This window comes from Cheilinus undulatus, linkage group 13, assembly GCF_018320785.1.
Source record: "Cheilinus undulatus linkage group 13, ASM1832078v1, whole genome shotgun sequence".
In the NCBI taxonomy this organism is placed as follows: domain Eukaryota; kingdom Metazoa; phylum Chordata; class Actinopteri; order Labriformes; family Labridae; genus Cheilinus; species Cheilinus undulatus.
The window spans coordinates 5217055-5243608 of NC_054877.1; the positions used below are offsets into that span (position 1 = coordinate 5217055).

The 26554-nt window shown below is 38.7% G+C and overlaps 4 protein-coding genes and 1 long non-coding RNA gene across 16 annotated transcripts in view; 4 read left to right on the top strand and 1 right to left on the bottom strand.

Annotated features, from left to right (window-relative positions):
- Positions 1–9118, top strand: part of LOC121519808 (supervillin-like) — an 89135-nt gene extending 80017 nt beyond the window's left edge. For 9 of the 10 annotated variants that reach the window (XM_041802784.1, XM_041802775.1, XM_041802781.1 and 6 more), the window contains 5 exons: positions 206–361; positions 491–634; positions 2091–2212; positions 2469–2624; positions 8279–9118. In XM_041802784.1, the coding sequence (XP_041658718.1) occupies positions 206–361; positions 491–634; positions 2091–2212; positions 2469–2624; positions 8279–8365 (665 nt within the window). In that variant the 3' untranslated portion in view covers positions 8366–9118. Of the gene's footprint in view, positions 1–205; positions 362–490; positions 635–2090; positions 2213–2468; positions 2625–2872; positions 2895–8278 lie in introns of all 10 variants that reach the window. The other variant, XM_041802780.1, reaches the window with a different exon arrangement.
- A 149-nt stretch (positions 9119–9267) lies between these two features.
- Positions 9268–12552, top strand: LOC121519810 (acyl-coenzyme A thioesterase 1-like). Of its 2 annotated transcripts, XM_041802789.1 has the most exons (4): positions 9268–9553; positions 10944–11426; positions 11557–11759; positions 11868–12552. In XM_041802789.1, exons 2-4 carry the CDS (start codon positions 10973–10975, stop codon positions 12441–12443), a joined length of 1233 nt encoding a protein of 410 aa, XP_041658723.1. In that variant the 5' UTR covers positions 9268–9553; positions 10944–10972; the 3' UTR covers positions 12444–12552. The 2 variants fall into 2 exon arrangements, with proteins under 2 accessions (XP_041658723.1, XP_041658722.1); XM_041802788.1 differs by having other exon boundaries at positions 9268–11426.
- LOC121519811 lies at positions 11027–14814 on the bottom strand. Of its 2 annotated transcripts, none has more exons than XR_005992742.1 (3): positions 13745–14814; positions 12294–12401; positions 11027–11130 (listed from the first exon to the last, which is right to left on the bottom strand). It is a non-coding gene; the product is annotated as an uncharacterized LOC121519811 (long non-coding RNA). The 2 variants fall into 2 exon arrangements; XR_005992741.1 differs by lacking the exon at positions 11027–11130 and adding an exon at positions 12063–12193.
- On the top strand, positions 13457–19364 carry LOC121519809 (acyl-coenzyme A thioesterase 1-like). The gene is made up of 4 exons (XM_041802786.1): positions 13457–13783; positions 15057–15559; positions 16097–16299; positions 16524–19364. The coding sequence occupies exons 2-4, from the start codon at positions 15103–15105 to the stop codon at positions 17130–17132; spliced, it is 1269 nt and encodes a 422-aa protein (XP_041658720.1). The 5' UTR covers positions 13457–13783; positions 15057–15102; the 3' UTR covers positions 17133–19364.
- Positions 19365–19896: 532 nt separating this feature from the next.
- LOC121520363 (acyl-coenzyme A thioesterase 2, mitochondrial-like) lies at positions 19897–26086 on the top strand. Its single transcript, XM_041803768.1, has 4 exons — positions 19897–20072; positions 23458–23954; positions 24418–24620; positions 25146–26086. The coding sequence occupies exons 2-4, from the start codon at positions 23504–23506 to the stop codon at positions 25737–25739; spliced, it is 1248 nt and encodes a 415-aa protein (XP_041659702.1). The 5' UTR covers positions 19897–20072; positions 23458–23503; the 3' UTR covers positions 25740–26086.
- The last annotated feature ends 468 nt before the right edge of the window (positions 26087–26554 follow it).

The following is a 26554-nucleotide window of genomic DNA, read 5'->3' on the forward strand; positions in this document are numbered from 1 at the left end:
CTTCCCTGCAAACATTTTGTATTTAAGAACAGGGTAAGAATAACTGTTTATTTAGAATGTAAAGCATGATGTACAGTGCAATTAGATTTGGGGAACTTAATGTTATTGATATCCTTATCCAGACCTTGCAGTTCTATTTTTGTGATTGTTATCCTCAGTGCCTGGGGAATTTGATTTCCTTTGTCCTATGCTTTTGTTTAATCAGATCCGGGGAAATTTAACTTCACCCCACGGCTTTTCCAGCTGAGCAGCACATCAGGAGATTTTGTGGCGAATGAGTTCTTCCACCCATCCAGAGCCCCAGATGTGGTCAGCTCAATGCCTTTCCTGCAGGAAGACCTTTACAATGCAGCACAGCCTGGTGAGGCCTCGACACATTTAGAATGATAGAAAAAAAAACAAGATTTTTTACATTAAAAAGGGCTCTGGAGCTGAATTATCCATACTGAAAGATGGAACACATCAACCTCATAGCTTCTCTCTCTTACAGCATTGTTCCTGGTGGATAACTTCCACGAGGTGTACCTGTGGCAGGGCTGGTGGCCTCAGGACAGCGAAAGCACTGGCTCGGCTCGGATACGCTGGGATGCAGACAGGAAGTGTGCCATGGAGACGGTGCTGCAATACTGCAAAGGTAAGGGTCATGATCAAAACATGGACAAAGGTGATAGCTCCAATAAATAACTATTAAAACTTTTCTACATCATATATACCGGCCACTGACAGATACCTGAAAATGCAACAGTCTGGACACACTGAAAGCTCGATGCTATTGCTTTCTCATATCTTTCATCATAGAAACAGATCTGAGTTTGTCCAATAGGTCACATCTTCTGTCTAATATTAAACCTCTCAATCAGCAGTTAGCTGTGCTAAATGCCAGAATTAATTTCATATGATACAGCAGCTTAGGTTGTTGTATCTTGAATGCCCATTGGGGTCACAGCCACTATGAATGAATTGAAACAGAGGAAAGTTAGAACTTTACAGCTCTACATGGACCTCTACGCTGTAATCATCACAAAAAAAAAATGTATATATGTTAAGTACAATCCCTAAACTTTCCAAAAAATGTTCTTCCTACAGTTCAGTTGATTTATCTGGCGAGCAATATCCCAAATACTCAGTCTTGCAGACCTTCTAAAATCAAGCACTGTCGAGCCAGATGAAGGGAGACAGGAGTCTAGAGGAGTCTTTAACTAAGCTAAGAGGCAAGCTGAGCCCCTCTAACATCTACAAAATTCCTCATTTTGTCAGAAACATGCTTTTAATTGAAATAATAATGTGCTATCAACTGAATAAACTTTGTGGAGTGAGTGATCGAGTAATGATGTGCTGTTCAGAAATAAGCCTGTGCTTTGAAACGACTCTATAATATGAGCCACTGTAGCTAGCTCCCCTTTAAGTGCCAATTTCCTTTCCTCCATTCTTTGTCGTTATTTAATCCGCATTTAAGAAGCCAAACTGTTACCAAATAAATAGCTGTTTGGGAGCCAAACTACCAGCTCTACTGAGCTGAGACAAATGATCTGGGTCTCTTAAAAAAGACAGATTTCCCTTTACAATGGTCAAGAGTGGAGAAACATCAGCTGAAGAAATACGGGCAGGATCAGAGTTTAATGTGCTAAACCATTGCAGAACTGTACTGAGACAAAAGGGTCAATACATGAGCGTTCTCTGGCACCATTTTTCTGGGCTTTAGAAGGAGGCTTTTTTTTTTTTTTTTTTTTTTTTTTACTTTTTTTCTTTTGCCTGAATATTTCACTACTTTCGAGACACAAAAGTAGCTTAGGAATTAAGAATGTTTTTATTTCCGCACTTTGAATGCTTAGCATAGTCATAAACAGCTCAAAACATGACTTTTTTGGTAGCGTTTCTCAATGCAGAAATCACATCTCACCCTCCATTGGTGTTCTGTGCTGGTCTGCGACATAATCTGCAAAGAACCTATATCCTTTCTTTTAGTTATTAAACCTGACTTTTAAATTTAATTTTAATATTTTGATTGCCAGTTTGTAGTAAATATTTTAGAAATATTGTTAACTCTTGTGCAGTTAGGTCCTAATCATTGTGATGATTTTTTCTTGCAGAGAAGAATGAGAAGAAACCTCTGAAATCGTACCTTATCCACGCCGGTCTGGAGCCACTCACTTTCACTAACATGTTCCCAAGCTGGGAGCACAGAGAGGATGTGGCAGAGATCACAGAGAGGGTCTGCAACACACATGCATGCATTTTTATTGTCATTTTCTTAGTTTATCTTTTCTTACTTCTGTCTAGTCTACTCCCAGGCTTAATTCCCCTGTAGAAAACATCAAAATTCTTCTAATCTTTAGTTTTACACTCAGCCTCTTTCCTGTCTTCTTACTTATATAATATATAAATGCTGCAGTTTGTGTAAGCTTGGTATCCATACCCCCACTGTCATTATAAAGAACTTGATGTACCTCTGTTTGTTTTGGCTGCAGGAGGCTGAGGTGTGCAATCAGATTATCCTAGTGGAGGATGTGTTGGCTCGGCTTTGTCAGAACACCTTTCCTCTGGAACAGCTGCAGGCCCGGCCACTGCCTGAGGGAGTTGACCCGCTGCGGCTGGAGATCTACCTGTCAGACCAGGACTTTGAGGTCAGTTACATGACAGACATTGCTGCCCAGTTTCTGTTCTTTAGGATGGATTAACATGAGTTTCTCCTGAAATCAGACTTTTAAAGGACATTTCCAGCATTCAAGCAGACAACACTGAGTAAAATACAAAGTCATACTTCCACTCTGGATGTTTGAAACACATAGAGAAAGACCAGATTTTTAAATGTAGTTATTTTTAGCCCTGTTCATATCATCCATCCTAACTCCATCCAACTCTCACTTCACAGACAAAGTTGTAGGTGGATTCAGGTAAGAAGAGCATCTCATGCGATTCAGAGAGTCTCTCCTTCTCTCCAGCACGCCAGCACTTTGTTTTTCCCTTCTGTGGTTTTAAAACCGCTGACTATCTCCTGTTTAACTCCTGTCTCCTCTGTGGTGGTGGTTGATGGGGAAGATTTCTCGCTCAGCTGCACAATTACATCAGAAGAGATCGTCCTGATCGCTCTGGTGGACGAAACAGTCAGGTCTTTTCTTATCAGCTGCAGTCACAAAAGATTTTGAACACTGCAGCTTCTTCACACAGATATGATTGGACAGTCCAAACTTAGATCCCATACCTGCTGGGGAAAAAAGACAAAGAAACTCACAGATGAGTTCATTGTTAACTTTAGCAATTTAAAATAAATATAGAATGCAAAACTGTAAATGGCAGCACCATTATGTATATGTCAAATAAGGGCTATCAAAGCATCATTTCTTCAGATTTTGTGATTCATTGCTGAAAATGTTCACATTTTTAATTTTTAAATTCAATTATTTTGCCTTTAAAGCAAATTTTGAGTCTAAATTGACAATATGAACAGTGACTTTATAAATCAGATTAGTGCAAACATTTCCATTGTCTGTTTTTGTAATCAATTTTATATGATTTTCATGAAAGTTCCCAATAAGGATAAATGTAGTGTTTTTCACATTAGATACCAATATACAGATGAGAAGGGTTGTTTGCACACATGTGCAGTAATATCGAACAAAGAATAGATGGAAGGCAGGCCAACGGAAACGGCAAGCAAAACCAAGACAGGACTGTCTCTGTTCTTGATCATCACAATACAAATATCTACATTAGAAGTAAAATAAAATGCACCACATCCCACCCACACCCACTACCTCTCCTGTCCCAAACACTCACCCACCCCAAGGACCCCATGGATGGAGTGAAAAAGTGATGAAGTTGTTCATAGTAAAGCCTTAAGAGGAGGTTTCCATCTACAGGCTGTAAGTCTTTTGGCAGTGGCGAGGCCAGCCAAAAGGACATGTTTCAGTTCAATTTAAAGCTCTAAATCAGAGCTGGCATTAAGCAGAAGAATATTTGGTGAGAATAGAATGGGTTTGGCCAATATACGTGATAATAGGTCGCAAACCCCTTCAGAAATCTGCACATTCAGGAGGGTAGAGGCCGTGATCAAGTCAAAGCAGAGAAAGGCACACAGTTGGCAGAAAGAGTCTTCAGCTTTAGTGAAACAAAATCCTAAATCTCACTCATGTCTGTGCAGAGGTGTTGGCATGTTTCTGACTTCCTTGGAGCGTAATCGCTGTGAAACAATCAGGAAATAACATCTTCTCTCTCTGTATCAGTGCTCTGTTTTAGGAACAGGACACTGGCACTTGATGTCATTTGATCTCCAATGGCTGCACGTTGTCTCTGTTTCCATCCACTCATGACATCTTTGGGTTGAAATACAAACATACATGTGTTTTTTCTTCTAACCTTTGATACTTTCTATACTATTGAACATAAAAGTGACAGATATTGCTTTGTTCAAAGCACATGGTTTGAAGTGTTGAAAGTTTGTACAACCTTAAATTCTACTGCCTTAAGTTATGTGCACTTCACTTCCTGTTAGGATAAAACCCTGCTTTTATTGTGAACAAAACAAGGAACTTATTGTAGACTGGAACATATAACAGCTTAACCATGAAAACCATGAAAAAATAAGAACTTGCCATGGATGGGAAAGAAAACATTCTAAAGAGAACAAAAAAAAGCGAGCAAGTTTGATTTCACAAGGTGCCGATTCCTTTTGACTCCTCCACTGAGCTGTCTGTGAGTTTTTGGTTTAATGCATTAGTATCAAGCTTTTACCATCATGCACTAATGAAACCATTGTGGATTTTATTGACCTCTTATCATTTGATTGCTTACAGCCTTAGTCAGTCGATAAAAGTTCCTTATCTTTAATACTATGATTTTATATTTCATGAGCTTTTTCCACCAGCAGGATTGGCTCTCATAAAACACTCTGTGAAAATCTGAGAATCAACAGCTTTTAACACACCTCCCTAGTAAGTTAACAGCTGAGCCTGTAAATCAGCTGTTTAATCAGAAATTTACACTTCAGTGATAATTGGGATGTTAAATTGTGCAGCTGTTGTTTTTTTCCTTCTTCTTCTCCTCTTTAAAGGTTTCTATTCAACACCTTTTACAACACAGCACTCCTGTTCACCTCTGTACTGCTGCTGCTCTTCACTACACACATGAACACACACACACCTGAGAGTCTCTCCTCTCAGTTCAAATAAACGCACTCATGATTCACCATCAGCTACACTGCAGTCTGACTCACTGTCTGCCTGCGGAGCACAAAATGGAGGCATGAGAACACTGAAAACTAAACCTTTAATGGTTTGCCTTGTGTTTTTGTGCACAATAACAACCCACAGAGGATCAGATAATTATTAACCTGACATGTCTGCTGGATCACAGAACATCCAGCAGTTATCATTTAACAAGTGTGTTATAAAAGAATTAACATTTGAAGAGTTCAGTGTGTTCACAGGGTTTCTGTGTCCTCTTAAAGGTTAGTGGTGCACTTTAATACAAGATAGAGGAAACACCTGAAGTAATTAGACAATGATCATTATCAAATGATCATTGTTTAAATGGCAATACTTGCTGAATTTCAGTTACTATGTTTAACATATTCTATATGAAGAAATATGTAGGAGTGCATTTAAAAAATGACTGATGTCTGATGATCACTAGTAAATGTGGCAGCATTTACACTTTTCAGGAGTTCAAGTTTAGCTTCTTTAGTTGTGTAAAAAACCCAGTTAAGGCTAATGATTAAGCTCAGAGATATTCTTAAGAAACTGTTAGTTATGCTTTTATTTTATAATTTGTACTGTCTCAAGCTAAGGGTACTTTACTTCCTCTACTAGTGTGTTCCTAAAAAGTACAAAGGATATCTCTGTGTCCTCATAAAAATGCCTGAAGCGATTATATTAGAAGAGGTTGGATGTGCATTGCAAAGTATCTTGCTTTATATCTAGGGATGTATCGATAGCTTGTATTACCATACATGTGGCAGTTAAAATTGTTTTTGGCAGTGTTTTAAATTAGAAAGAGTGGAGACTGAAGTGGATTTTTTTGATGAATTACTCTTTTATAAATTTTCCTACAATAATAACACTAAATTTTTTTTTCTGGTATTTTTTTTAATAGTATTGTGGAGTATTGTTTTATCCCTATCTGTAGCTTATCATACTTGCATCTTATAATAATGTAAATAGGACTATAATCAACAAAATAAATAACTTCAAATTGGCCTCCATCACTATAAAATCATTAGGGCAATCTTTAATGAGACACATTGTAGACCTTGCTAATCTGACACACCAGATAGACTGTTTCATATATCAACTGTATGGGTATATTAATACATAATATATTCATGCAATTGATTGCTATATAGATATATAATATACATAATAGATTATACATTGCGTTTCGGAAGGGCAGGACTTAAAAAAAAAAAAATCTCTGAAAGTGATTGCATAAACTTTCTGTTTGTCACTTTCATTACAGGCCAATCAGAGAAAAGGACAAAAAGAGGTAGTAGGATTGCAAAACTCAGGTATACTGTGGATTTTGATGGTGGATTAAAGTTAGGCTAGTCAGTAGAAGTGCAAAAACATCTTACCTAGCAAGAGGAGTTTTGCTCTTGTTTAAATAATGAGTGTGGCTCATTTTGGATAAAACTTCCACTATATTATACACTATATTGCCAAAAGTATTCACTCACATATCCAAATCATTGATATCAGGTGTTCCAATCACTTCCATGGCCACAGGTGTATAAAATCAAGCACCTAGGCATGCAGACTGTTTCTACAAACATTTGTGAAAGAATGGGTCACTCTCAGGAGCTCAGTGAATTCCAGCTTGGTACGGCAGTGTGCTTATGGGAATTTCTGACCATTCTTCCAGAAGCGCATTTGTGAGGTCACACACTGATGACCCTAGAACACCTTTGGGATGAATTAGAGCGGAGACTGAGAGCCAGGCCTTCTCGTCCAACATCAGTGTGTGACCTCACAAATGCACTTCTGGAAGAATGGCCAAAAACTCCCATAAAAACACTCCTAAACCTTGTGGAAAGCCTTCCCAGAAGAGTTGAAGCTGTTACAGTTGCAAAGGGTGGACTGACGTCATATTAAATGCTATGGATTAAGAATGGGATGTCACTGAAGTTCATATGTGAGTCAAGGCAGGTGAGCAAATACTTTTGGCAATATAATGTAGCTACATCCAAGCTAATCACTACAGTAGGGGAACCTAATGTGTACCTGCTCACAGTACAACAAAATCCTACCTGTAATTATTGCTGAAGCAGGTTTGAAGAAGAGCGTAGACATCTTTTATGCCATGAAAAGCTTTCAGTGCTCGTCTTTGCTCATTTTTGAGAAGAAATGTGGTTCAGTTCTGATAAAACTTTCAGTGTATTATATATATAATATATATTAAGTATTTTCAGTATTATTTTTGCTACATCTGAGCTTATCGCTATACCAATGGCAGCCATTGCTATTGTCTTCCAGTACAACTAAAGCACACCATAGCTACCACCTCGTTCTCTTAAAATAAACTGAATTGCCAGATTTGGCCTGATATTTAAAACCTGGCACAATAATTTCAGACTGGAGCTTTGCAAGATAGAAGATAGGTTTACCTGATGACAAAAATCTGGCTAATCTATCTGCTTTGCAAGGGTACAAGAAAATAAGACTTTAGTGTTTAAAAAAAACCTGTCCATGTCATATTTGCTGAGCTTGTACCCTTGACATTCAGGAACATGTATTAAAGGCTGATGAATATAAAAGCTAAAAAAAAAAAACTTGCACAAATTACCACATTTTAAAGGAAAGCAGCTAAACAGAGAAAAAAATAATGCTGGGTCTGTGTAGCCCATTGGTTCCTGATCCAGGGTCCAACCCCTAAAGATTTCAGGGCTATGTCTGAGGTTATCAAATTAAATTTAAGCAAATAAAACTACAATAATGGTTAAAAAATCATGGTGAATAGTTGATTCAAATATCATTTGGTAAGATCAAGTGCACATGGGCATGTTCTTTAAGGATTTTATCAATGAAAAAAGTCAAAGCTGATGTTGCGTTTTGACAGCAATGTCTCACTGTTATTTGTGTTGGTCTTGCGAGGCTCAGCTTTTGTTGGATGGCTCCAAAGTAAAAGGTTGGGAACCACTGGTATAGTCCATAGTAGCCACACCAACCAATCACATCAGGTCACCTCCTATTAAATACTCTTTCAAAGTTAAAGACTGTGTCAGATGATCTCAAAATTTTCCTCCAGATTAACTAGCTCTGCATGGTTCTCTTGTTTCTTTTTGCAGAAAGCTTTGGACATGAAGAGAGAGGAATACGAACGTTTGCCAGGTTGGAAGCAAGTGAACTTAAAGAAGGCCAAAGGACTGTTTTAAGCAAGTTTTCTAACAAAGATGGTTTGTGAAGTGAATAAAACATGGACTGTTAGGATGGAGATGCAGAAAGAGTCACTTTAACCTGTTTTAATGGATATTTTGGATATAAATTAAAGAGAAGAAACACAGAGGATGAGACCGGAGATGCCCTCGCCTTGCTTATAGTCATGTTTCACCTTTCATCTTTATCATTACAAAGTTAAATCCAAACATCATAAAAGAAGGTAAAAATGCCTCGCTTTGGTATTTAAGAGGTGTTTTTGTGTATTTGGAGTCTCCTCCAGTCACTGAAATCATGGACTTGCTAACAAAAATGTGCACACTAGGACGCTTTGTGTCGGAGTGCCATGCTATGGGTGTGTATGTATGCGTGTGCGGTTGTATATAATGTTTGTGTGTGTGATGTTTATTTGTGTAAATGTGTGTAGGTGCGTTTGTGACTTTGTATTTATGTAAAAACAAACCCTGTCCCGTCAGATGTTGTGAGAAAAATTGTGTCTCGATGCCGTCACAGGGTCGTGTTGCTCGACTTTGTTCATCTGCTGAAGCGACTCTGACTCACTGAGATATAAGAGTTGTAATTTTAAACCTTTGACTTTTACGAGACAAAATCAGCAGCTTTGATGAATCTGAATGTATAGTGCCTTGCTTTTTGTGTACAGTTTATATACAGAAATTCTAGTCTGCATTTTTAAAGACTTTCTTTGTGATATAAGACATAGTGAATTAAATCACAATAATGCTCAACTTCAACCTTGTGTCATCCTTTGTCTTCTTTCACATTCAGCAGCCAGTTATTAACACAGATATCTAATCAGGTACTCTTGACCAGGTCTACATGCCTAAATGCTTTGGTTGCTGCCATGAGGTTGGCTACTTATAGTGTTAATGTGCGATTGAACAGGCGTACCTAATAAAGTGATCAGCTGTGGTTTGTCCCAGCCCTGTCCATGACGTTCCAAAGGCAACTCTTTCCTCTCTCTTTCCTTCACACAGAGTCCCTGAGATAAAGCATGTGACTGTTAAACTGTACGGTATCCAATCGCAGCTTTTCTTTTCAAACAGCTTTCTAGAGGGTAAAGGTCAAAGTATCTGAGTTACAATCTAGCTTGAGTGTGCCATGCAAACAGGACGTGATATATCAAAAGGACGGGAGTAAGGGTGTAGAGAATATTCCTTCAATTTAAAGTAAGTAAATTTAATTCTGTTGAGCATTTCTTTAAAGGAAAGAGGAGAAAATACATTATACATAATAAATAATAATGCAGATATGAAAACATGACACTTGGAGAGAAAGTTTCTTTGTCATTTCTGCATTTATGTTTGTAAAATTTTGGAAAGTTTGTTATTAAAATGTGACATCTTTGTGGTTGCACAAACAATGGTTTTAATGTGACTGAAACTTTGAAACAGTAGCTCTCAACTGGTTGCCATTCATAGGTTGCATGGGCAACCCAAAACACACAGTCCCAAAGTCCCAAAGTCGAAACTTAAAACCAAAGGTGATTGAGCGTTTTCCTTCGGGGCTCCTTGACTTTGGAACGTCTGTGCTGATATCCTGTGATCTCTTGTATCTCATGACATCTGGGTTCCTGATGCCTTATGTTTTTGTTGGCTTGTTATCTTGATTGTTTTTTTTAACTGTTTGGGTTCTGCTGATGTTGCTTGTTTGTCTTTTGTTGGGTTTTGTTCTTCTGTTTTCTCTGCACATGTCAAAGCACTTTGTAAACACTTGTATTTAAATGTGCTATATAAATAAATTATTATTATTGTAATCATTTAGAGAAGTGGTCATCAACTACATTTGTACAAGGGCCAGTGTTTTCCTAAACAGGCACTTTGGGGGCTGAACTTCCAAATAAACTGAAGAATTTTTTTAATGGTCTAGTTAGTATATTTTTCATTATGTATTTTGTATTTTCTTTCAAATGTATGCAATTTTTAGGCTCCAACAGCGAGATCAGTCCCTATATCGCAGCCAGCCACAAGGGGGCGACTGAGATATTTTAGCAAAAGAAGGAAAATTGCACTCCCAAAACACCTCAATCCAAAAGTTTCCATAATAAGGGCCAGTTTTTTTTTTTTTTATCAAGAATGAACTGATAAATACGTATATAACATGCATTATATTTGCTAATTATGGCTTATAGGTGGATTTCTGAAAAATAAATTCAACACAAAGTCATTCGTGATAACGTTGTTTCAATCTCAGTTGTTTTTGGAGTCGTTTCAATATTTATAGGGAGTTTATTTTAAAGAAAAAAGAATGAAAATAAATTTAAAAATTCCCCAACATTTTTCCTCTAGTGCACAAATTTTGAATTTGATTACGTTCTGGGGCCTGATGGGAAGGCATGGGGACCTGATGAAGCCACTGGGCCGCCAGTTGATGATCACTGATTTAAAGCCTGATGCTATGTAGGAGCAGTGCATCAAATAACATTGTCATCAGCATATGAATTAAATTTGTGACAGAAACTTTATTACCAAAAAAAGTGGTTCTAAGACTGAGTTTACTTCAAAAGAGATCCTATTTTCTGACTTTAAGAATCTTGGTAACTGTAAATTTTTTTTTCAGGTCTAAACAAAATTAGAACTTTAGAAGAGATGTCCTCTCAGGTGAGACTGAGTCTGCTGCCGAGCTCCAGGTGTTTGTTTGATGAGCCTGTCCAGGTGAAGGTGGCTGGGCTGAAGTCCAGAGAGGTGGTCACCATGAGAGCCAAAACCACCGATGAGAGGGGGATGGTCTTCAGCTCATCAGCGACCTATAGCGCAGATGAAAATGGAGAGATTGACTTGAGCAAAGACCCCTCACTCAGCGGGAGCTACACTGGAGTCGAGCCAATGGGTCTGCTGTGGTCTATGACACCTGAGACTTTGCACAAAAGGTTCATAAAAACAAATGCACTAAACCCTCATGTGGTGAAGTTCTCTGTTCATGAGGATGAGGAGGGCAGGATGTTAGCAGAGGAGACCAATGAGAGACTGCTGATTGGAGATGGAGTCAGCAGGATCCCTGTGAAAGAGGGGGACATACGTGGAGTTCTTTTTATCCCCCCAGGTTGGTTGATAAGTCATGCTCTGAGATTGTCCTTCAGAGCTGATAAAACTAAATGCATTACTGTGTTTCTTATGTTTTACTCTATAAATTCCAAGACTTTTACACTCAGTAATCGTGTTTTCTGGTCCAGGTGAAGGCTCTTTCCCTGCTGTTTTGGATCTGTACACTTTTGGTGGAGGTCTGTCAGAGAAAAGAGCCGCTCTGCTCGCCAGTCGAGGATTTGTTGTCCTGACTGTAGCGCTGTATGGCCATGACGACATGCCAAGAAAAATCACTGAGGTCCATTTGGATTATTTTGAAGAAGCAATAGCGTTTTTAAAAAAGCAGGATAAGGTGAGTTTACCAGTGGAGGAGATACAGTATATAACTTCACCAAAAGTGTGTTGTGTAACAAAACACTGGATAAAAAAAGCTTAAAAAAAGCTTGTCTTTTTGTCTCAGGTTGGCAGTAAAGGAGTGGGTGTGATATCACTTTCAAAAAGTGGAGATCTTGCACTTTCAGCTGCTTCTTACCTGCCAGGTGTTGAGGCCACGGTGTGGATCAATGGCTGCTCTGCCAACACAGCTCTGCCCCTCTACTACAAGAAGAGCCAGATTCTTCCTGCATTAATGTTCGATGTTACAAAGATCATTCACCTGGAGTCAGGAGCTTGTAACACCAAGTATGCTACTCTTGATCCCCTCCTAGAGCAGAACAAGGCCACCCTGGTCCCAATCGAAAAAGCTAAGGGACGCTTTCTCTTTGTGGCTGCAGAGGATGACCTGAACTGGGACAGTAAGATGTACATGGACATGATGGTGGAGAGACTGAAGCTTCATGGGAGGGATAATTTTGAGAGTGTGTGTTACGCTGGAGCAGGGCATTACCTGGAGCCGCCTTACGGGCCATACTGCCCCTCAAGTTTTCATGGGCTTGTGGGTAAACCAGTCCTGTGGGGGGGTGAGCCCAAGTCCCACGCAGCAGCTGAGGTCCACCTGTGGATGAAGATCCAGAAGTTTTTCAAAGCCAATCTGTGATGTGAAGTGACAAATTCTGAAGCCAAATTATAGATAAAAATACTGTTATAGTAGAGAAAAGAGCAGATTTAAATCAGTTTCATTTTAAAACAGATTCCCAACCTTTTTTTTTTTTTCTCACTCACCAAGAATAACGGCTTTGGTGTTTTCTTTTTTTGGTGTGTAAGATGAACATACACATCTTTACTCTTTCCGGGGTCTATTTTTTGTAATATATAAAGCAAACATGAATTAGTGGCTTCTCTTCTGTGCAGACATGATTTGAAATAAAATTCAAATTGAAAAGATCTTACAGGATATCATCAAAAAAAAAAAAAAAAAAAAAAAAAAATCAGAGAATCTAGTAAAAGCTCTGTGTGCAAGGGACAAGGCCAAAGGTCAATATCAGCTGCTTGTGATCATCTGTCCCTCAGGTGACACTGCATTAAAACAGGCATGATTCTCTACTGGAAATCACTGCATGGGCTCAAGCACTCTTTCAGAAATCACACAGTTCACCATGTCATCCACAAATGTAAGTTCAAGCTGTATCATGCAAAGAAGAAGCCATATGTGGGCTCCATCTAGAAACACCAGCGCTCATTTAAAATGGACTGAGAGTTCTGTGGCCAGATGAATCACAATTACAATTCTTTTTGGAAACACAGATGTGGTCAAGAGGGGCCATCCAGCTTGTTGTCAGCGTACAGTTATAAAGCATCTCTGATGATATGGGGTTGCTGTAGTGCCTATGGTGTGGGCAGCTTACACATCTGGAAAGGCACTATCACTATGATGAAAAGTAAATAAAGGTTTTGGAGCAACATTTGCCCCCATCCAGCTTGATGATTAATATCAAGGCCAAATGAGATATTATGGGTTATCAATACAAGAGTACGGCTGTTTTTAGCCTTTAATATCGTTATTTTACTGTTGTGTTGTTTCATTCCAAAAGCCCAGGTCAAATTTTTATTATTCCTTTACCTTTAACACAAAGAAGCCTACCTCTATGTCCTACCCATCCATTTATCTGCTTGCCCTTTTTGTTAATATATCTGGTTCTTCATTTTGAACTTCGGTTCTGCTTTCTCTAAAATTATATTTTGTAGGTTAAATAAATCATAGAATAGTAGGAATGGGTTCCCACTCCTAACCACTGGGTGACGGTAAAGTACCCGGAACTGTTCGCCCACCCATCTTACACCCAAAAGAAGAGGAATAGTTTTTATTGTTGTTGAAATTCACAAACAGCGGAGACCTATTTTGGGTCGACGTCGCCTTTTAGGGGAACTAACAAGAAAACCTCTTTATCCGAAACCTACCTGAAAACAGAGAAGACGGCAAGAATCCCTCTCCTTGAAGTAAGTAACGTCACTGGACAGGAAGTATAGTTCGAACCAGGCAAACAGAGGGAAACACTGAGGTCTGCCAACAAACTTTTCTCCATTACCACGGGAGATTAACCCTGAAAACAAATGTCATTAATTCCTTCTAAAACAAAGCACTTTCTTATCGTGTTTCATGACTGATTAGTGACGAGCGCGAGGTCAAACAAATGACAGGGAACTGTCCAACGGTTCATTCCTGTGCGCGTGCCTCTCTGGGATTTGCAACGGAATAAGTAGTAGGAAGTGATTTTCAGCATGTAATCACAGGAAAACGAACTGTCCAATGGTACCCTGACCATCTCGCCCTGCTTTTTGTTTAAAAGTTTAACCGCCATATTGTGACAGAAGACGAAACCAATTATAGGATTTTATACGTTGTCACTTCGCCGATTCAAGTAGTTCCACAGTGTAACTGACACCCACCTGTTTCTAGGCAACCCCGAAATTAACTCTCACGTTCACTCTTTTGTTTTTGTAACTATTGTTACCGCAGATCAGTTTGAGCGTTATTAGTGTATTTAAACATAAAGCAAGTTCAACAAGGTTCTGTTTTGGTATTATAGAAGTAAATTAATCAGGACAAACGTCGTCTGCTTTTACATTAACTTACAATATTTCAAACGTCTTGATGAGGCGGAGTGATACATATTGTTAAAAGTTGCATTCTTTATCAGAACAATGAAATACCTCTAGTCCAATCAGGTTTTTCGATTAAATCTGTTAAGTTGATCAAAATACGTCACTCCACCAGTACTGTCAAATCAAAAATGTTTTCGGTCTGTCATTACTCAAATTAATAATAATAATTTAAAAAAACTAGGGTTGTACAAGTTGGTAAAATAATCTTATTATGAGTTTATTTTTAAGTTCCTCATTTATGTATTTCTAAACAAACAAGCATTAAATCATTCTATTTTATAAAGAACACAATATTTGCCAAATTAACAATAATGCTAAACAATTTCAAAATGAATTGCTGTATTGAAGAGAATGATTATTTTATGCTTTTTAATTTTCAGCAAGACATGCAAATATAAACACAACGAAGGAAGGATTTTTGCAAAAAAAACAAACAAACTTGCTAATACCAGACAGCAGGTAAAACCCTCTTTAAACCATTATCTTCCAAGTTTTTCCACCTTTGGCTGCAGTTGAACCCAGGCAAAGCTTGGTGCAGAAAAGTAAATCACATAATGATTAGATATTAATGACTTAATATATAAGTCTTTTTGGTTCTGTCCTACAGTTTCAAAGTTGAGGTCATAAATTAAGGAGCCTCACCATCAGAAGAGATGTCCTCTCAAGTCAGAATAAGGCTGCTGCCGAGTGCCAGATGTCTGTTTGATGATCCCATCCAGGTGAAGGTGGCCGGCCTGAAGTCCAGACAGGTGGTCACTATGAGAGCCAGATCGAGTGATGACAAGGGGGTGGTGTTCACTTCCTCTGCAACCTACAGGGCTGATGGAAATGGAGAGATCCATCTAGACAGAGATCCTGCCATCAGTGGGAGCTACACTGGAGTTGAACCCATGGGTCTGCTGTGGTCCATGAGGCCTGAGACTTTACACAGAAGGTTCATAAAAGTAAATTCACTGAATCCCCATGTGGTGAAGTTTTCTGTTCATGAGGAGGAAGAGGAAGGCAGGATGCTGGCAGAGGCAACCAATGAGAGACTTCTGATAGGAGACAGAGTCAGCAGGATCCCTGTCAAACAGGGAAATATTCGCGGAGTCCTGTTTATTCCTCCAGGTTGGTTTGTGTCTCTTCTGTGATTTTAGTCATTATCAAATGTTTATTTGGCAGAAAAACTTCATTTTAATTTATCACATAGGCTCTGGCCTCATCACTCTTCACAATTTTTTTCCACGCTGAAATTTCAAGCCTGATGACACAATATTTGAGCAGGTGGATGCTGGCATTGGTGGCTAAGTTGAAAGTTGGAAGGAAGCACTGATGTAGGCCAGAAATAGAAATAGCAGAGCAGAAGAGAAGTATGTTTATCAGGTGGTTATCAGGAGAGTAAAACCAGTGCAGCTCAAGTTGCCTGTCTGAGCGAGCTTGCAGGAATGGCTCTATTGGAAAATGAAAGCTGAAATTATATGAGGTTTAATTAGCAACAAAACATTTTTAATGCCGTTAAGAAGTAAATACTTTTGTAAGTTTGGATAAACTCGACTTTAAGCAAAGTGCAAGGCTTGTGCTGCTGTAGCAGGAATGTAATCTGTGTGCCACTCTTGCAATAAATTATTTTAAATTAATTCAGTCTGAATTCATGTCTTGTTCCAGGTGAAGGTTGTTTTCCTGCTGTTTTGGATCTGTACACTTCTGGTGGAGGTCTGTCGGAGAAAAGAGCTTCTCTTCTGGCAAACCGAGGATTTGTTGTCCTTACTATAGCGCTGTATGGCCACGATGACATGCCAACGAATATCACAGAGATGCATTTGGATTATTTCGAGGAAGCAATAGAGTTTTTAAGAAACCATGATAAGGTGAGTTATCTTAAACAGTACAGAATTTTTCAACTCCTTTTTAGTACTTGTGTTGTAAGTTTTTTTTAATCTGCAAGTGTTATTTTTTTTAATAGGATTTCTTAGAGTTTTGTTGCAAAATGTTTAAGCTCACACTGGCTTAAACTCTGTTTACTCATTTATGTTCTTCATGGTATGGCTAAAGCAGCTGTCTGAGCAGCTAAATGTTTGTTCTTTTTCCACAGGTGGGCAGTGATGGTGTCGGTGTGATTTCCCTTTCAAAAAGTGGAGACCTTGCTGCTTCAGTGGCTTCTTACCTGTCAGGTGTGAAGGCTATTGTATGGATCAACGGCCACTCTGCAAACACAATATTCCCTCTGTACTATAAGAAGAAGCAGGTCCTGCCTCCATTAATGTTTGATTTTCACAAGATAATCCCCCACGAGTCAGGAGCCTGCATTATAAAGTATGGAGTTCATGATCCCCGCACAGAGGAGAACAAAGCCACCCAGATCCCTGTTGAAAAAGCAGAGGGGCGTTTTCTCTTTGTGTCTGCAGAGGACGACCTGAACTGGGACAGCAAGGGTTATGTGGACATGATGGTGGAGAGACTGAAGCATCATGGGAAGGACAACTTTGAGTGTATATGTTACCCTGGAGCAGGGCATTATCTGGAGCCGCCTTATGGGCCCTACTGTCCCTCCAGCTTTCATGGGGTTGTGCGAAGGACAGTCTTGTGGGGGGGTGAGCCCAGGATTCATGCGGCTGCTGAAGTTCATATGTGGCAGAAGATCCAGGAGTTTTTCAGAGCCAATCTGAGCTGCAATGCTGCAGAGGCAACAGCCAAGTTATAGATAGAAGAGGAGAGAGAGAAAGCTGAGGAGGTTGATGAGAAAGCAGTTAGCAACACGAGAGGCTGAAGATTTTAGCCAGTGCAAAGAAGCCAATTAACTGCAGTTACCTGTGCCAGGCCTTGTTACTTATTTAACAGTCGAATCAAAAGTTTTGATAGTCTTTATACTGAAGGTGATTTGCTAATTTCACTTATGACAAATATGCATGAAAAGAACTTTTATATAAATCACTATTTCAAATCACATTAAAAGTTTAATATGAATTTTAAAGTGAATTTCTTAAAGATGATGCACTTTAGTGCCAGTCTCTTAGGCCAAAACAAACTGTTTCTTCACCCATGTCTCCCCCTGTCCATCCTCGCACTGCTTTCCCTACTACCCCAACCTTTTCCTCTGTTCTGATGCAAGTGAGCTATTTGTAGGACTGATCCTGCCAGAGGCAGAGAGCCCAAAGCTGACTGGGTTTCCATTTCTTTGAAGTATAGACCCCATAGTCTTTCCATCTGTTTGGAAAGTCTGGTTTTAAATTCAACTTTTAAATTCAACTCTTGCTACAAAGCGCTGTTGGCGTTGACAAACACTGATATATCAGCTTTACATGTGGTCCTCACGTATGAATAAGTCTAATGAGAGCTGAACACACCAGCTGGGTGTGAATAAAGTTGGTCTTATTTCCTAGGTTGGACTTTGCTATGATAGACTTCTAGGCTAAACTTTTCACAGTGTTACACAGAGTGGTCATAGCTATACCTTAACATGCGTGTTCAGTCGAGCATTAGCCAAGAAGTGAGTATTGCCAAGTTCCATTTGTGTGACCACAAAGCTAAGAACAACAAACCCATTGAATGTTTGACTTACTCTTTTTTTATATAGTTGTGACACAATGATAGATTTAGTCACCAAGACACTGATATTAATCAGCACATTGCGTCTGAGCTCTATTTTTTTGGCTTGTTCACTTGGTCTGTGTTCAAAATGTGCTGAATTATTCACTTAGAGGACTTGAGTGTTGTTGGCTTTTGCTCTGCTTGAACATTACTGCTTTCCATATCATTAAGAGGGCCAGTTATTTTTATGTTCTGTATATTCATGCTATGTAAAGCTTCTGCTACCTGATTATCCATCTAATCAGTAACCCTTGTGCAAACTGTACCACTCCTGTAACAATAGCATACTCCTCTGTCAACCATAGCTCCAGTTTCTTGTCTTATCATGTCTTCTGCTGCAAAAAAGAAAAACACTCTCATAATGCTGAACTACAGGGTACAAAATTACAGTTGACAAGCAAAGGGACAACTTTATATTGCCTAACTTCACTTTTATTATGTTGAGTTATAAGCTTATGTTGTGATTACTAGACAATCAAAAGTTGTGCCAGAATGAAAAAGAATGTCAGGAAAATGTATCTAAAAACATGTTGAGTGTAGAGTCTGTGGTTATAAATTTGAAAAAGAGGGAGTTTTCTAATGTCTAAAGATTTGTTGTACTAGTCTAAATTGTTCTTCTGTGAATACAATAAGCTATTAAATGTGAATATGAGTAAACTGTGGATCTGTCTGTGCTGCAGTAAGAAGTATGATCATTGAGACCATGACAATCTAGAACAGCCTTTCCTAAACTTCAGCTTGGTATGGCCTCATTTGAGACCTGGACATCTTCTGGGGCCCACCAAAAACCCTTGTACAACCAAAACATGAGACTCAAATATTTACTTTTGATTTATCATATTTTTGTTTCAGGAAAAGTGAATTTGAATGCATTTTTTTAGTATTCACAAAGTGTTATGGGGTCACAAAGTACAGTTAATGAGCCACTGCAGTTTACTTTGTTTTAATCAGGAGTCTGCAGTCACTTAATTTTTCTTTTCTAATGTATTTGTATGTTGTGGGCCTGCAAACTCTTCCCGAGCAGCATTAATCTTTCCAAAAACAGCTAAATTTTTAAAATCAGGAAGTGAATCAAATGTTTAACCAGGGGGGAACCAGTTAATCTAACACCAGTCAAACCATGACAACTTTGAATACATAATGAAAAGATGACATGACTAAAAACATCTGGCTGTGTTTTGGTTCTTTTTAGTCTTAAAATAGCAACATGTAACCAGATATGTTATTATCATTTAAAAATTTTTTTTTTCCCCTCACTATTTCTATGATTTTTAATTTTGTAAATGACCTCTCATGACACCAAGGGTACCTGCCTATCAGACGGCCCCGGCCCACAACTTGGGAAGCACTGATCTATAAGGTGATATTTCTACTGTGTATACCTACATTAATGCAATTTATAAACCCTCTTGAAAGGTTTGTTGATTGTTTTACACATTCATCTTATCCTTAACATTTTTCTTGATCATAAATGACTATAGTAAATTTACTTTCACACTAAATGAATAATGGATTCACTATTAATAAAACTATAACATGCATTACAAACCATTAAGAAACTGTCAGTGGTTCATACGATTATTTATAAGTTAATAAACTAATTATTTAGATGTAGGTTTGTGCTTAATTTACAGGGATAAAGATTCAAGTATGTAGCAAGGAGTAAAAGCAAGCACTATACTGTAGTTAATTTTTTGCAATCCATTCCAATGTAGCCGGGACATAAATGGAAATTAACAGTTTTAGATTTTAAAATTTTGTATACTGCCAGTTATTTTCCTTTCTAAGTTGCTCTATCTTTATGGTTCTTCCTCCAGAACAGTAGGTGTCAGTCGTGCACTCAGAAGCTTTTTACCAACCTTAGAAAACAAACGAAAGGATGAGGTCTTCCATACATTCTTTTATACATTTTACTGCAGAGCAGGTTTGCGACTGAAAATTTAAGCGTTGTACCAAATGAAAACAACGTGGAAGCTTCAAAAGCCCGCTAGGACTAACGTTAAACCGGGACACAACAACGTCTACATATCTGGAGGTGTCATGCTGCACAGAGGTGAGCGACACAACTGGTCAAAAAACTTCACATTTGACATACTAAGCAGCCCTTAGGCAGGTGTAATGGTTTAAAGAGTGACCGTGTTAACTGACGACTTTGACCAGAACGTGCCTGTGGTTTTGGCAACAACAGATGATGAAAACGGAAAGAGATGTACAGTGACGTGTGTGACACTGAAATAAATCAGTTAGGCTAAATCAGAGAGTCTACTTATTCAGTAAAATCAGTTTCAGTTACCATTACCTGACGTTACGGTGCAAACATGTTAATGTTGCCCTGGCTCAACACGAGAGCACGAGAAACCAAATGAAACGCTGAAAGTAGAGCAAAGGTCACGGAGGGGTTGTTGTAACAGAATTTAAACTTTGATAGGACACAGGTCCCAATACCACAGCATGAATAGAAGTTTCATGCTCCCAATATTGCGCAGATCATTGCTTTTATTTATTTATTTTTTTACTTGCAACTAAAATCGTGCAGATCCGTGGTTCTCGTCGGGTGGGGCTCGACCTAAAATGGGTCGGAAGCTGTTAACAGTTGGTCGCGCTTTATGGACCAATGATACTGGCTGCTGTTCAGCCTTTAGCTCATGTTGTTATGATATGCAGATGACTGCAACATACCCATTAATTTTTTTAACAACAGATACAACTTACCCTAGGAAGACAGGTTTAATTACACAAAACAATATTAAAATGCTAATAAATAAAAATAAAATACAGCTTTTAGTCACTGTTCTTGCAGGCATATTAGATTTTGAGCAAGTGGTGACTTAAGTTCTTCGTAGTTTCTTAGGGGAGCTCTGACCTCAGAGGGTGTTCAGGATGATGTGAATGACTCACAACTAGCAATTTCCAACTTCAGCTGGACAAAATAATTGGTCTCAGCTGGTGGAGGAAAAATAGCGACAAAAAAGTCCATAATGTACAGAAGTCTTTAAGTAGGTGTACGTCCATGGAAATTTATGCACAGTGTTAACGGGTAAATTTCAGTTGTTTTTTCAAGAATTTAACTTATTCATCTCCTTCCCTTAAGTCCTGCTCAGACAAAACATTAGCAAGCTAGCAATTTTATTTGTAGAGCACATTTCATTACAGGAAAGCTCAATGCTCTTTACACTGTAGGTTTAAAAACATCAACAATTATTGTTACTATCATAAAAATACACTTTGAGAAAGGTTACATCAGAAACAAGACAGAAATTCAACAGTGGAAAGTAATATAAAAATGGCATGCAACAACACAAGGACCACATAAACACACACAGATACAGTATTTATATGCTTTGGTGAATAGAGAGGTTTTAAGTTTAGTTTTAAATAAAGACACAGTGGTGATAGACCTCATCTATGGGTTGCACCAGCTGTGTGTAAGTTCAAATGTTGCCTAGTTCGAAAACTCTCCTAACATTTAAATTATTGCACCAGCTGAGATAGTTTCAACATTGGCTTAAGTTATGACTTAAATCTTACACCTACTTCCTACTAGGTTTAAAGTCCTCCGTAGAATATGTCTGTCAGTGATAGCTCTGAGGAACAGGATAACCAGCCAGAGGATTTGGATTTTACTGGCAATTTTATGTTAGCACTGCGTTCTCCATGATCAGAAACACTGTTTTCCATGAGCAGATAATCTCTGCTGTCCACTATGAGATTATCTTTTGTTATTATTATCGATTTCACCACTCAGTATCAGTGTTGTTATTTTATACTGGCTCTAGGTTTAGGCTTCAGTACTCATATATGCAAAATGCCTTGTCATATTTTTCATCCACACTGGAAGCAGTTTGAGGATTAAGAGCAGTTAGCATAAGTTATTTGTAGCTGTTGGCACCTGTAGCGAACACTGGGGGTAAAAAATGCTTTTCAGTGGTTGGTTAAAGTGAGAGAAAACGTCATACCTGCAACAATATTTTGGTTGGGTTGGACGTAAATCTCTACTAGCAAAGATCAACCCCAGGTCTCCGTGCTGCAACTGAACAATGACACAACTTAAGTTAGAATTAAACTAGTGTCAATGTAGGGTTTAGTGTAGAGTTTGTATCATAGCTCAAGGCAGAACTTACGCGTGGCTGGTGCAACAGGCCGCAGGTCTGCAGGGAGTTAGTTCCAGAGAGAAGGACCACAGTAACTGAAGGGCCCCTCACCAGCCTTCGATCTGATTCTACAGTAGGTATGGCTTAAAGACCTTCACCTGAAGACTGTCTTAGATCGTCACATGTGACAGTTGCAGCAGTGTTAACTGAGCCACTACAGCTTAGATCAGGCTGGCTCATGGTGTTGTTTGTGATAGTTTGCCACATTGCTAACACTTGTTTTTTTTGCAGTTTTCATATGGATAAATAAGAAATTAAATTGTTGTCTTGATAGACTGTAAACACAAACACGTATTTGTTCAAGTAGAATATTTCATTGGATAAAATCATGCTGTACATTTTGGAAATTATTACAACCATTTTTTAAAACTACTAACATGGAAACTTTAGCCTGATAATAAGCTGTCCTGTCACCTGTATATTTCTGTGCACGTAAGCAGGATATACAGAGCTATACTTGCCATTACATTAGAAATTCATGGCCATAATTACTGTATTTGTCTTTATAATATGTTGTTTTTAAGTAGATATCTTAACCATAACAAGACTGAACTATCAAAGCATATTTGTGTCATATGTGCTGTGAAAATGTGCTGCCACACTCATCCTCATTCAGGAATCTTGCAGCCTAAAAATGAAATTAAAGGCAAAAATGATAAAACTTTGAGAACAGAGTCCCTTCCTATTGCAATGGTGTAAACTGGCAGGCTCTCCAGGGTGTTGCTGAGACTCCAGCAGTCACAAGTTTCAACTCTTCTTGTTGGGAATCTTCAGCCTGCATTTGGCTTTTCCTCAAGATCTCTGGAATACTCACAAAAGGTTCTTCCTCCTTCGGATACAGACAGACCCAGACATGAAAACTGCCAACTACATGGCATGTTAGGTGATTTAAAGCATAAGATGTCAAAGAGAGTTTCTTCTAAAGTGGTTAGGTGGGTCCTAACATAAGGGTTTTTTCAGTGTTCATAAGGGGAGCTGAGTTATCCAGAAAGGTCACCCCCTCCTCAAAGTAAAAAAACAACAATGTGAACTAGAATAATAATGACTGCAACCTTTTTTGTTTATTTAGGTGTCTCTCAGATTCTCTACTGTCAGACTTTGTAAACTCAAAGCCGAGCTTCCTCTTGATGGCCTGCTCCTTTTTTTTTTAGCTCACCAGCATCCAATGGTTAAACCTAACTATGGGTTAAATTTTGTTGATGAGAATTATATGAAGTGATGGGATTATATAACCTACCTTAACCACCTTTATTTGTTTATTCTTCTTATTTTTCATCTTTTATACAGATTGAAGTCTGAGCTCTTAAGGAAAGGATCTTTACTTTAGGACAAGATGGCCTCTCAGGTGAGACTAAGGCTGCTGCCAAATGCCAGATGTTTGTTTGATGAGCCCATCCAGGTGAAGGTGGCCGGGTTAAGGTCCAAACAAGTGGTCACCATGAAGGCCAGAGCCACCGATGAGAGGGGGATGGTCTTCAGCTCCTCTGCGACCTACAAAGCTGATGGGAGTGGAGAGGTCCACCTGGACAAAGACCCCTCACTCAGTGGGAGCTACGTCGGAGTTGAACCAATGGGTCTGCTCTGGTCCATGAAAGCAGACAGTTTGCACAAGAGGTTTCAAAAGAACAACGCATTAAACCCTCATGTGGTCAAGTTTTCTGTTCATGAAGAGGAGGGCAGGACGCTCGCAGAGGAGACCAATGAGAGACTTCTGATTGGAGACGGGGTCAGCAGGCTTCCTGTCAAACATGGGAATATACGTGGAGTCATGTTTACTCCTCCAGGTAGGTCCATATCTGTCTGAACATACATGTGCTCAGCTAAGTCGGGCTTCAGTCATAGCTCGATGGGTCATTCAATGGGGCAACTGTCCTTGCTGGAGCCTATCCCAGCTGTCATTGGGCGAGAGGTGGGGTACACCCTGGACTGAAAGGTGAAGAAAGAGAGGGGGTGGGGTGGGGAATTTTTCTGATTTCTGGGGGGATTATGGACAGGCCATATTTTTGCTAGAAAAGCCAGAAAAGTGTATTTTACATAATGTGTGACTTTTAAGGTGACAGTGTATCACATTTTTAGTTTAATTACTTTTATTGTTATCGTTCAAACTCTCATTCTTGCTTGTTTCTCAAGCAAGAAGCATTTCTTACTTTTTACCACTGATATTCTAAATGATCTCTGTGCTTTTCTACATTATTTTTCCCTGTTTTGTGTCATAAAATTGTTGTATTTTGTCTGTCTTTTCTTCAGGACCAGGTCCTTTCCCTGCTGTGTTAGATCTGTACACTTTCGGTGGAGGTTTGTCAGAGAAAAGAGCCTCTCTGCTGGCCAACAAAGGATATGTTGTCCTGACTGTAGCGCTGTACGGCCATGAAGACATGCCAAAAGACATTAAAGAAATCAATCTGGATTATTTTGAAGAAGCAATAGAGTTTTTGAGAAAACAAGACAAGGTGAGTTATTGGAATTAAACTTGCTCCCACAGCGTAATTTTTTATTTAAAAAACTTAAAATGCAGAATTTCATTTTATTTCTGTAAAAGATAGATTGAATAGGTTGTGTTATTTTGGTTTATGCATAAAAGTTTGGTATTTTAAAAATATTTGTTGAAGAATCTTGGAGGAGATGTTCGCTGGTTATAAAACAGACTAAAATAAATATGCCTGATGCCTTTGTTTGAGCTGCAAAAGCATTCAAGACCAGTAGCGAAAAGGCTGATTATTTCATTGTAGTTGGTTTTAATGTCTCTTGCTGCTATGAGGTAGTCACTGAACAAAGATGCAGCATCAGCCATTTTTCTTGACCAGTTTCTATGGCAAATATTCATAGTGTGTATTATAATAGAAGGTTAAATGAACATAAATTATATTAAGAACAAGATCAGCAAAAAGATGAGAAGTGCTGCTTTGAGAGGGTGCCAAGATGGGCAGTTTTAAATTAATTTAAAAGCAGCTAAATGCCTGTATTTTCTTCCACAGGTGGGCGGTAAAGGAGTCGGTATCATATCTCTTTCTAAAAGTGGTGACCTGGCTCTTTCAGCTTCGACTTACCTCTCAGGAGTTGAGGCTACAGTGTGGATTAACGGCCACTGTTCAAATACAATCTTTCCTCTCCACTATAAGAAGAGCCTGCTCCACCCTGCTTTACTGTTCGATACAGGCAGGATAATTCCCACCGAATCAGGGGCTAGCATTGGCAAATATGCTATGAATAATCCAAAACTGGAGGAGAACAAGGCGACTCTGATTCCTGTTGAAAAAGCAAAGGGAAAGTTCCTCTTTCTGACCTCAGAGGAAGATCTGAACTGGGACAGTAAGACCTGTATGGACATGTTAGTGGAGAGACTGAAGCATCATGGGAAGGACAACTTTGAGAGTGTGTGTTACCCTAAAGCGGGGCATTACCTGGAGCCACCTTATGGACCGTACTGCCCGTCCAGTTATCATGGGCTTTGGGGTCAACGGATCCTGTGGGGGGGCGAGCCTCGGTCCCATGCATTGGCTGAGGTTGACATGTGGAGGAGAGTCCAGGAGTTCTTCAGGACTCACTTAAGATGTGAAGAAAAGAAATAATGGCATATATATTGTGAAATTGTGTTTTTTTTCTAATAAATGTTTAATTGGATGTCTGATCACTGAATGTTTTAAAAATCAAAACAGAAGAAATCATAACCTAACACAACATACTACTATACAACAACAGGTAGGGAAAATAAATTTGGGGAAATTAGCCCATGTTAACAACATGAAATGATTAGAAAGCATCTATAAAGCCAAACTTGAATAAGAGCCTTAACATAAATGTAAATGTTAAATAAAAGCCTGATTGTGCCATACATGGAACAGTCAAAATCAGAAACCATAATCAATAATAGGAACAGGTCTACATGACAGTATAAACATGTGAAATCAAAAATGAATGCCACAAGGCACATGTAAAAGCTTATTAAAAATTGCTATAATCTTTCTCTTTTTTGTCTCTGTCTTTCTTCCTCCACATATTTGATATCACCTGGTACTTTCATTCTCATGCAAAGGTGTGTTACAAAAGCTTGTCAGCCATCACTTCAGCCACTAGATGGCGATGTAATCCTCTAAATAAGCGTGCCTATGAGTGACAGAAATACAAAGTCTTAAAGACAACAAACAGCAATTTTAACAATAAACTGTGGTTTATGTTCAAACTACAGCGGTTTGCATTTATTGTGGGGGATGGAAAACCACTAAGCTGGGAAGAGAAGCAAACATTTTGGAGCATTTTAGGATCAAACCCTCAATGTTAGAGGAGTTATATTAAACTAGAATGATACAGAAAATGTGTAAATTCATTTTTGCTCCATAACATAATCATAATCATGTAAATCATTCCAAGATTCCTCACACAAACT

Excerpts from the sequence above, each read along its gene's own strand:
- LOC121519810 (XM_041802788.1), top strand. The coding sequence starts at position 10,973 with ATGTCCTCTCAGGTGAGACTGAGTCTGCTGCCGAGCTCCAGGTGTTTG. Across the intron at positions 11,427-11,556 it reads AGTTCTTTTTATCCCCCCAG|GTGAAGGCTCTTTCCCTGCT; the intron begins GTTGGTTGATAA and ends TTTCTGGTCCAG. Across the intron at positions 11,760-11,867 it reads TTTTAAAAAAGCAGGATAAG|GTTGGCAGTAAAGGAGTGGG; the intron begins GTGAGTTTACCA and ends TTTTTGTCTCAG.
- LOC121519809 (XM_041802786.1), top strand. The coding sequence starts at position 15,103 with ATGTCCTCTCAAGTCAGAATAAGGCTGCTGCCGAGTGCCAGATGTCTG. Across the intron at positions 15,560-16,096 it reads AGTCCTGTTTATTCCTCCAG|GTGAAGGTTGTTTTCCTGCT; the intron begins GTTGGTTTGTGT and ends GTCTTGTTCCAG. Across the intron at positions 16,300-16,523 it reads TTTTAAGAAACCATGATAAG|GTGGGCAGTGATGGTGTCGG; the intron begins GTGAGTTATCTT and ends CTTTTTCCACAG.
- LOC121520363 (XM_041803768.1), top strand. The coding sequence starts at position 23,504 with ATGGCCTCTCAGGTGAGACTAAGGCTGCTGCCAAATGCCAGATGTTTG. Across the intron at positions 23,955-24,417 it reads AGTCATGTTTACTCCTCCAG|GACCAGGTCCTTTCCCTGCT; the intron begins GTAGGTCCATAT and ends TCTTTTCTTCAG. Across the intron at positions 24,621-25,145 it reads TTTTGAGAAAACAAGACAAG|GTGGGCGGTAAAGGAGTCGG; the intron begins GTGAGTTATTGG and ends TTTCTTCCACAG.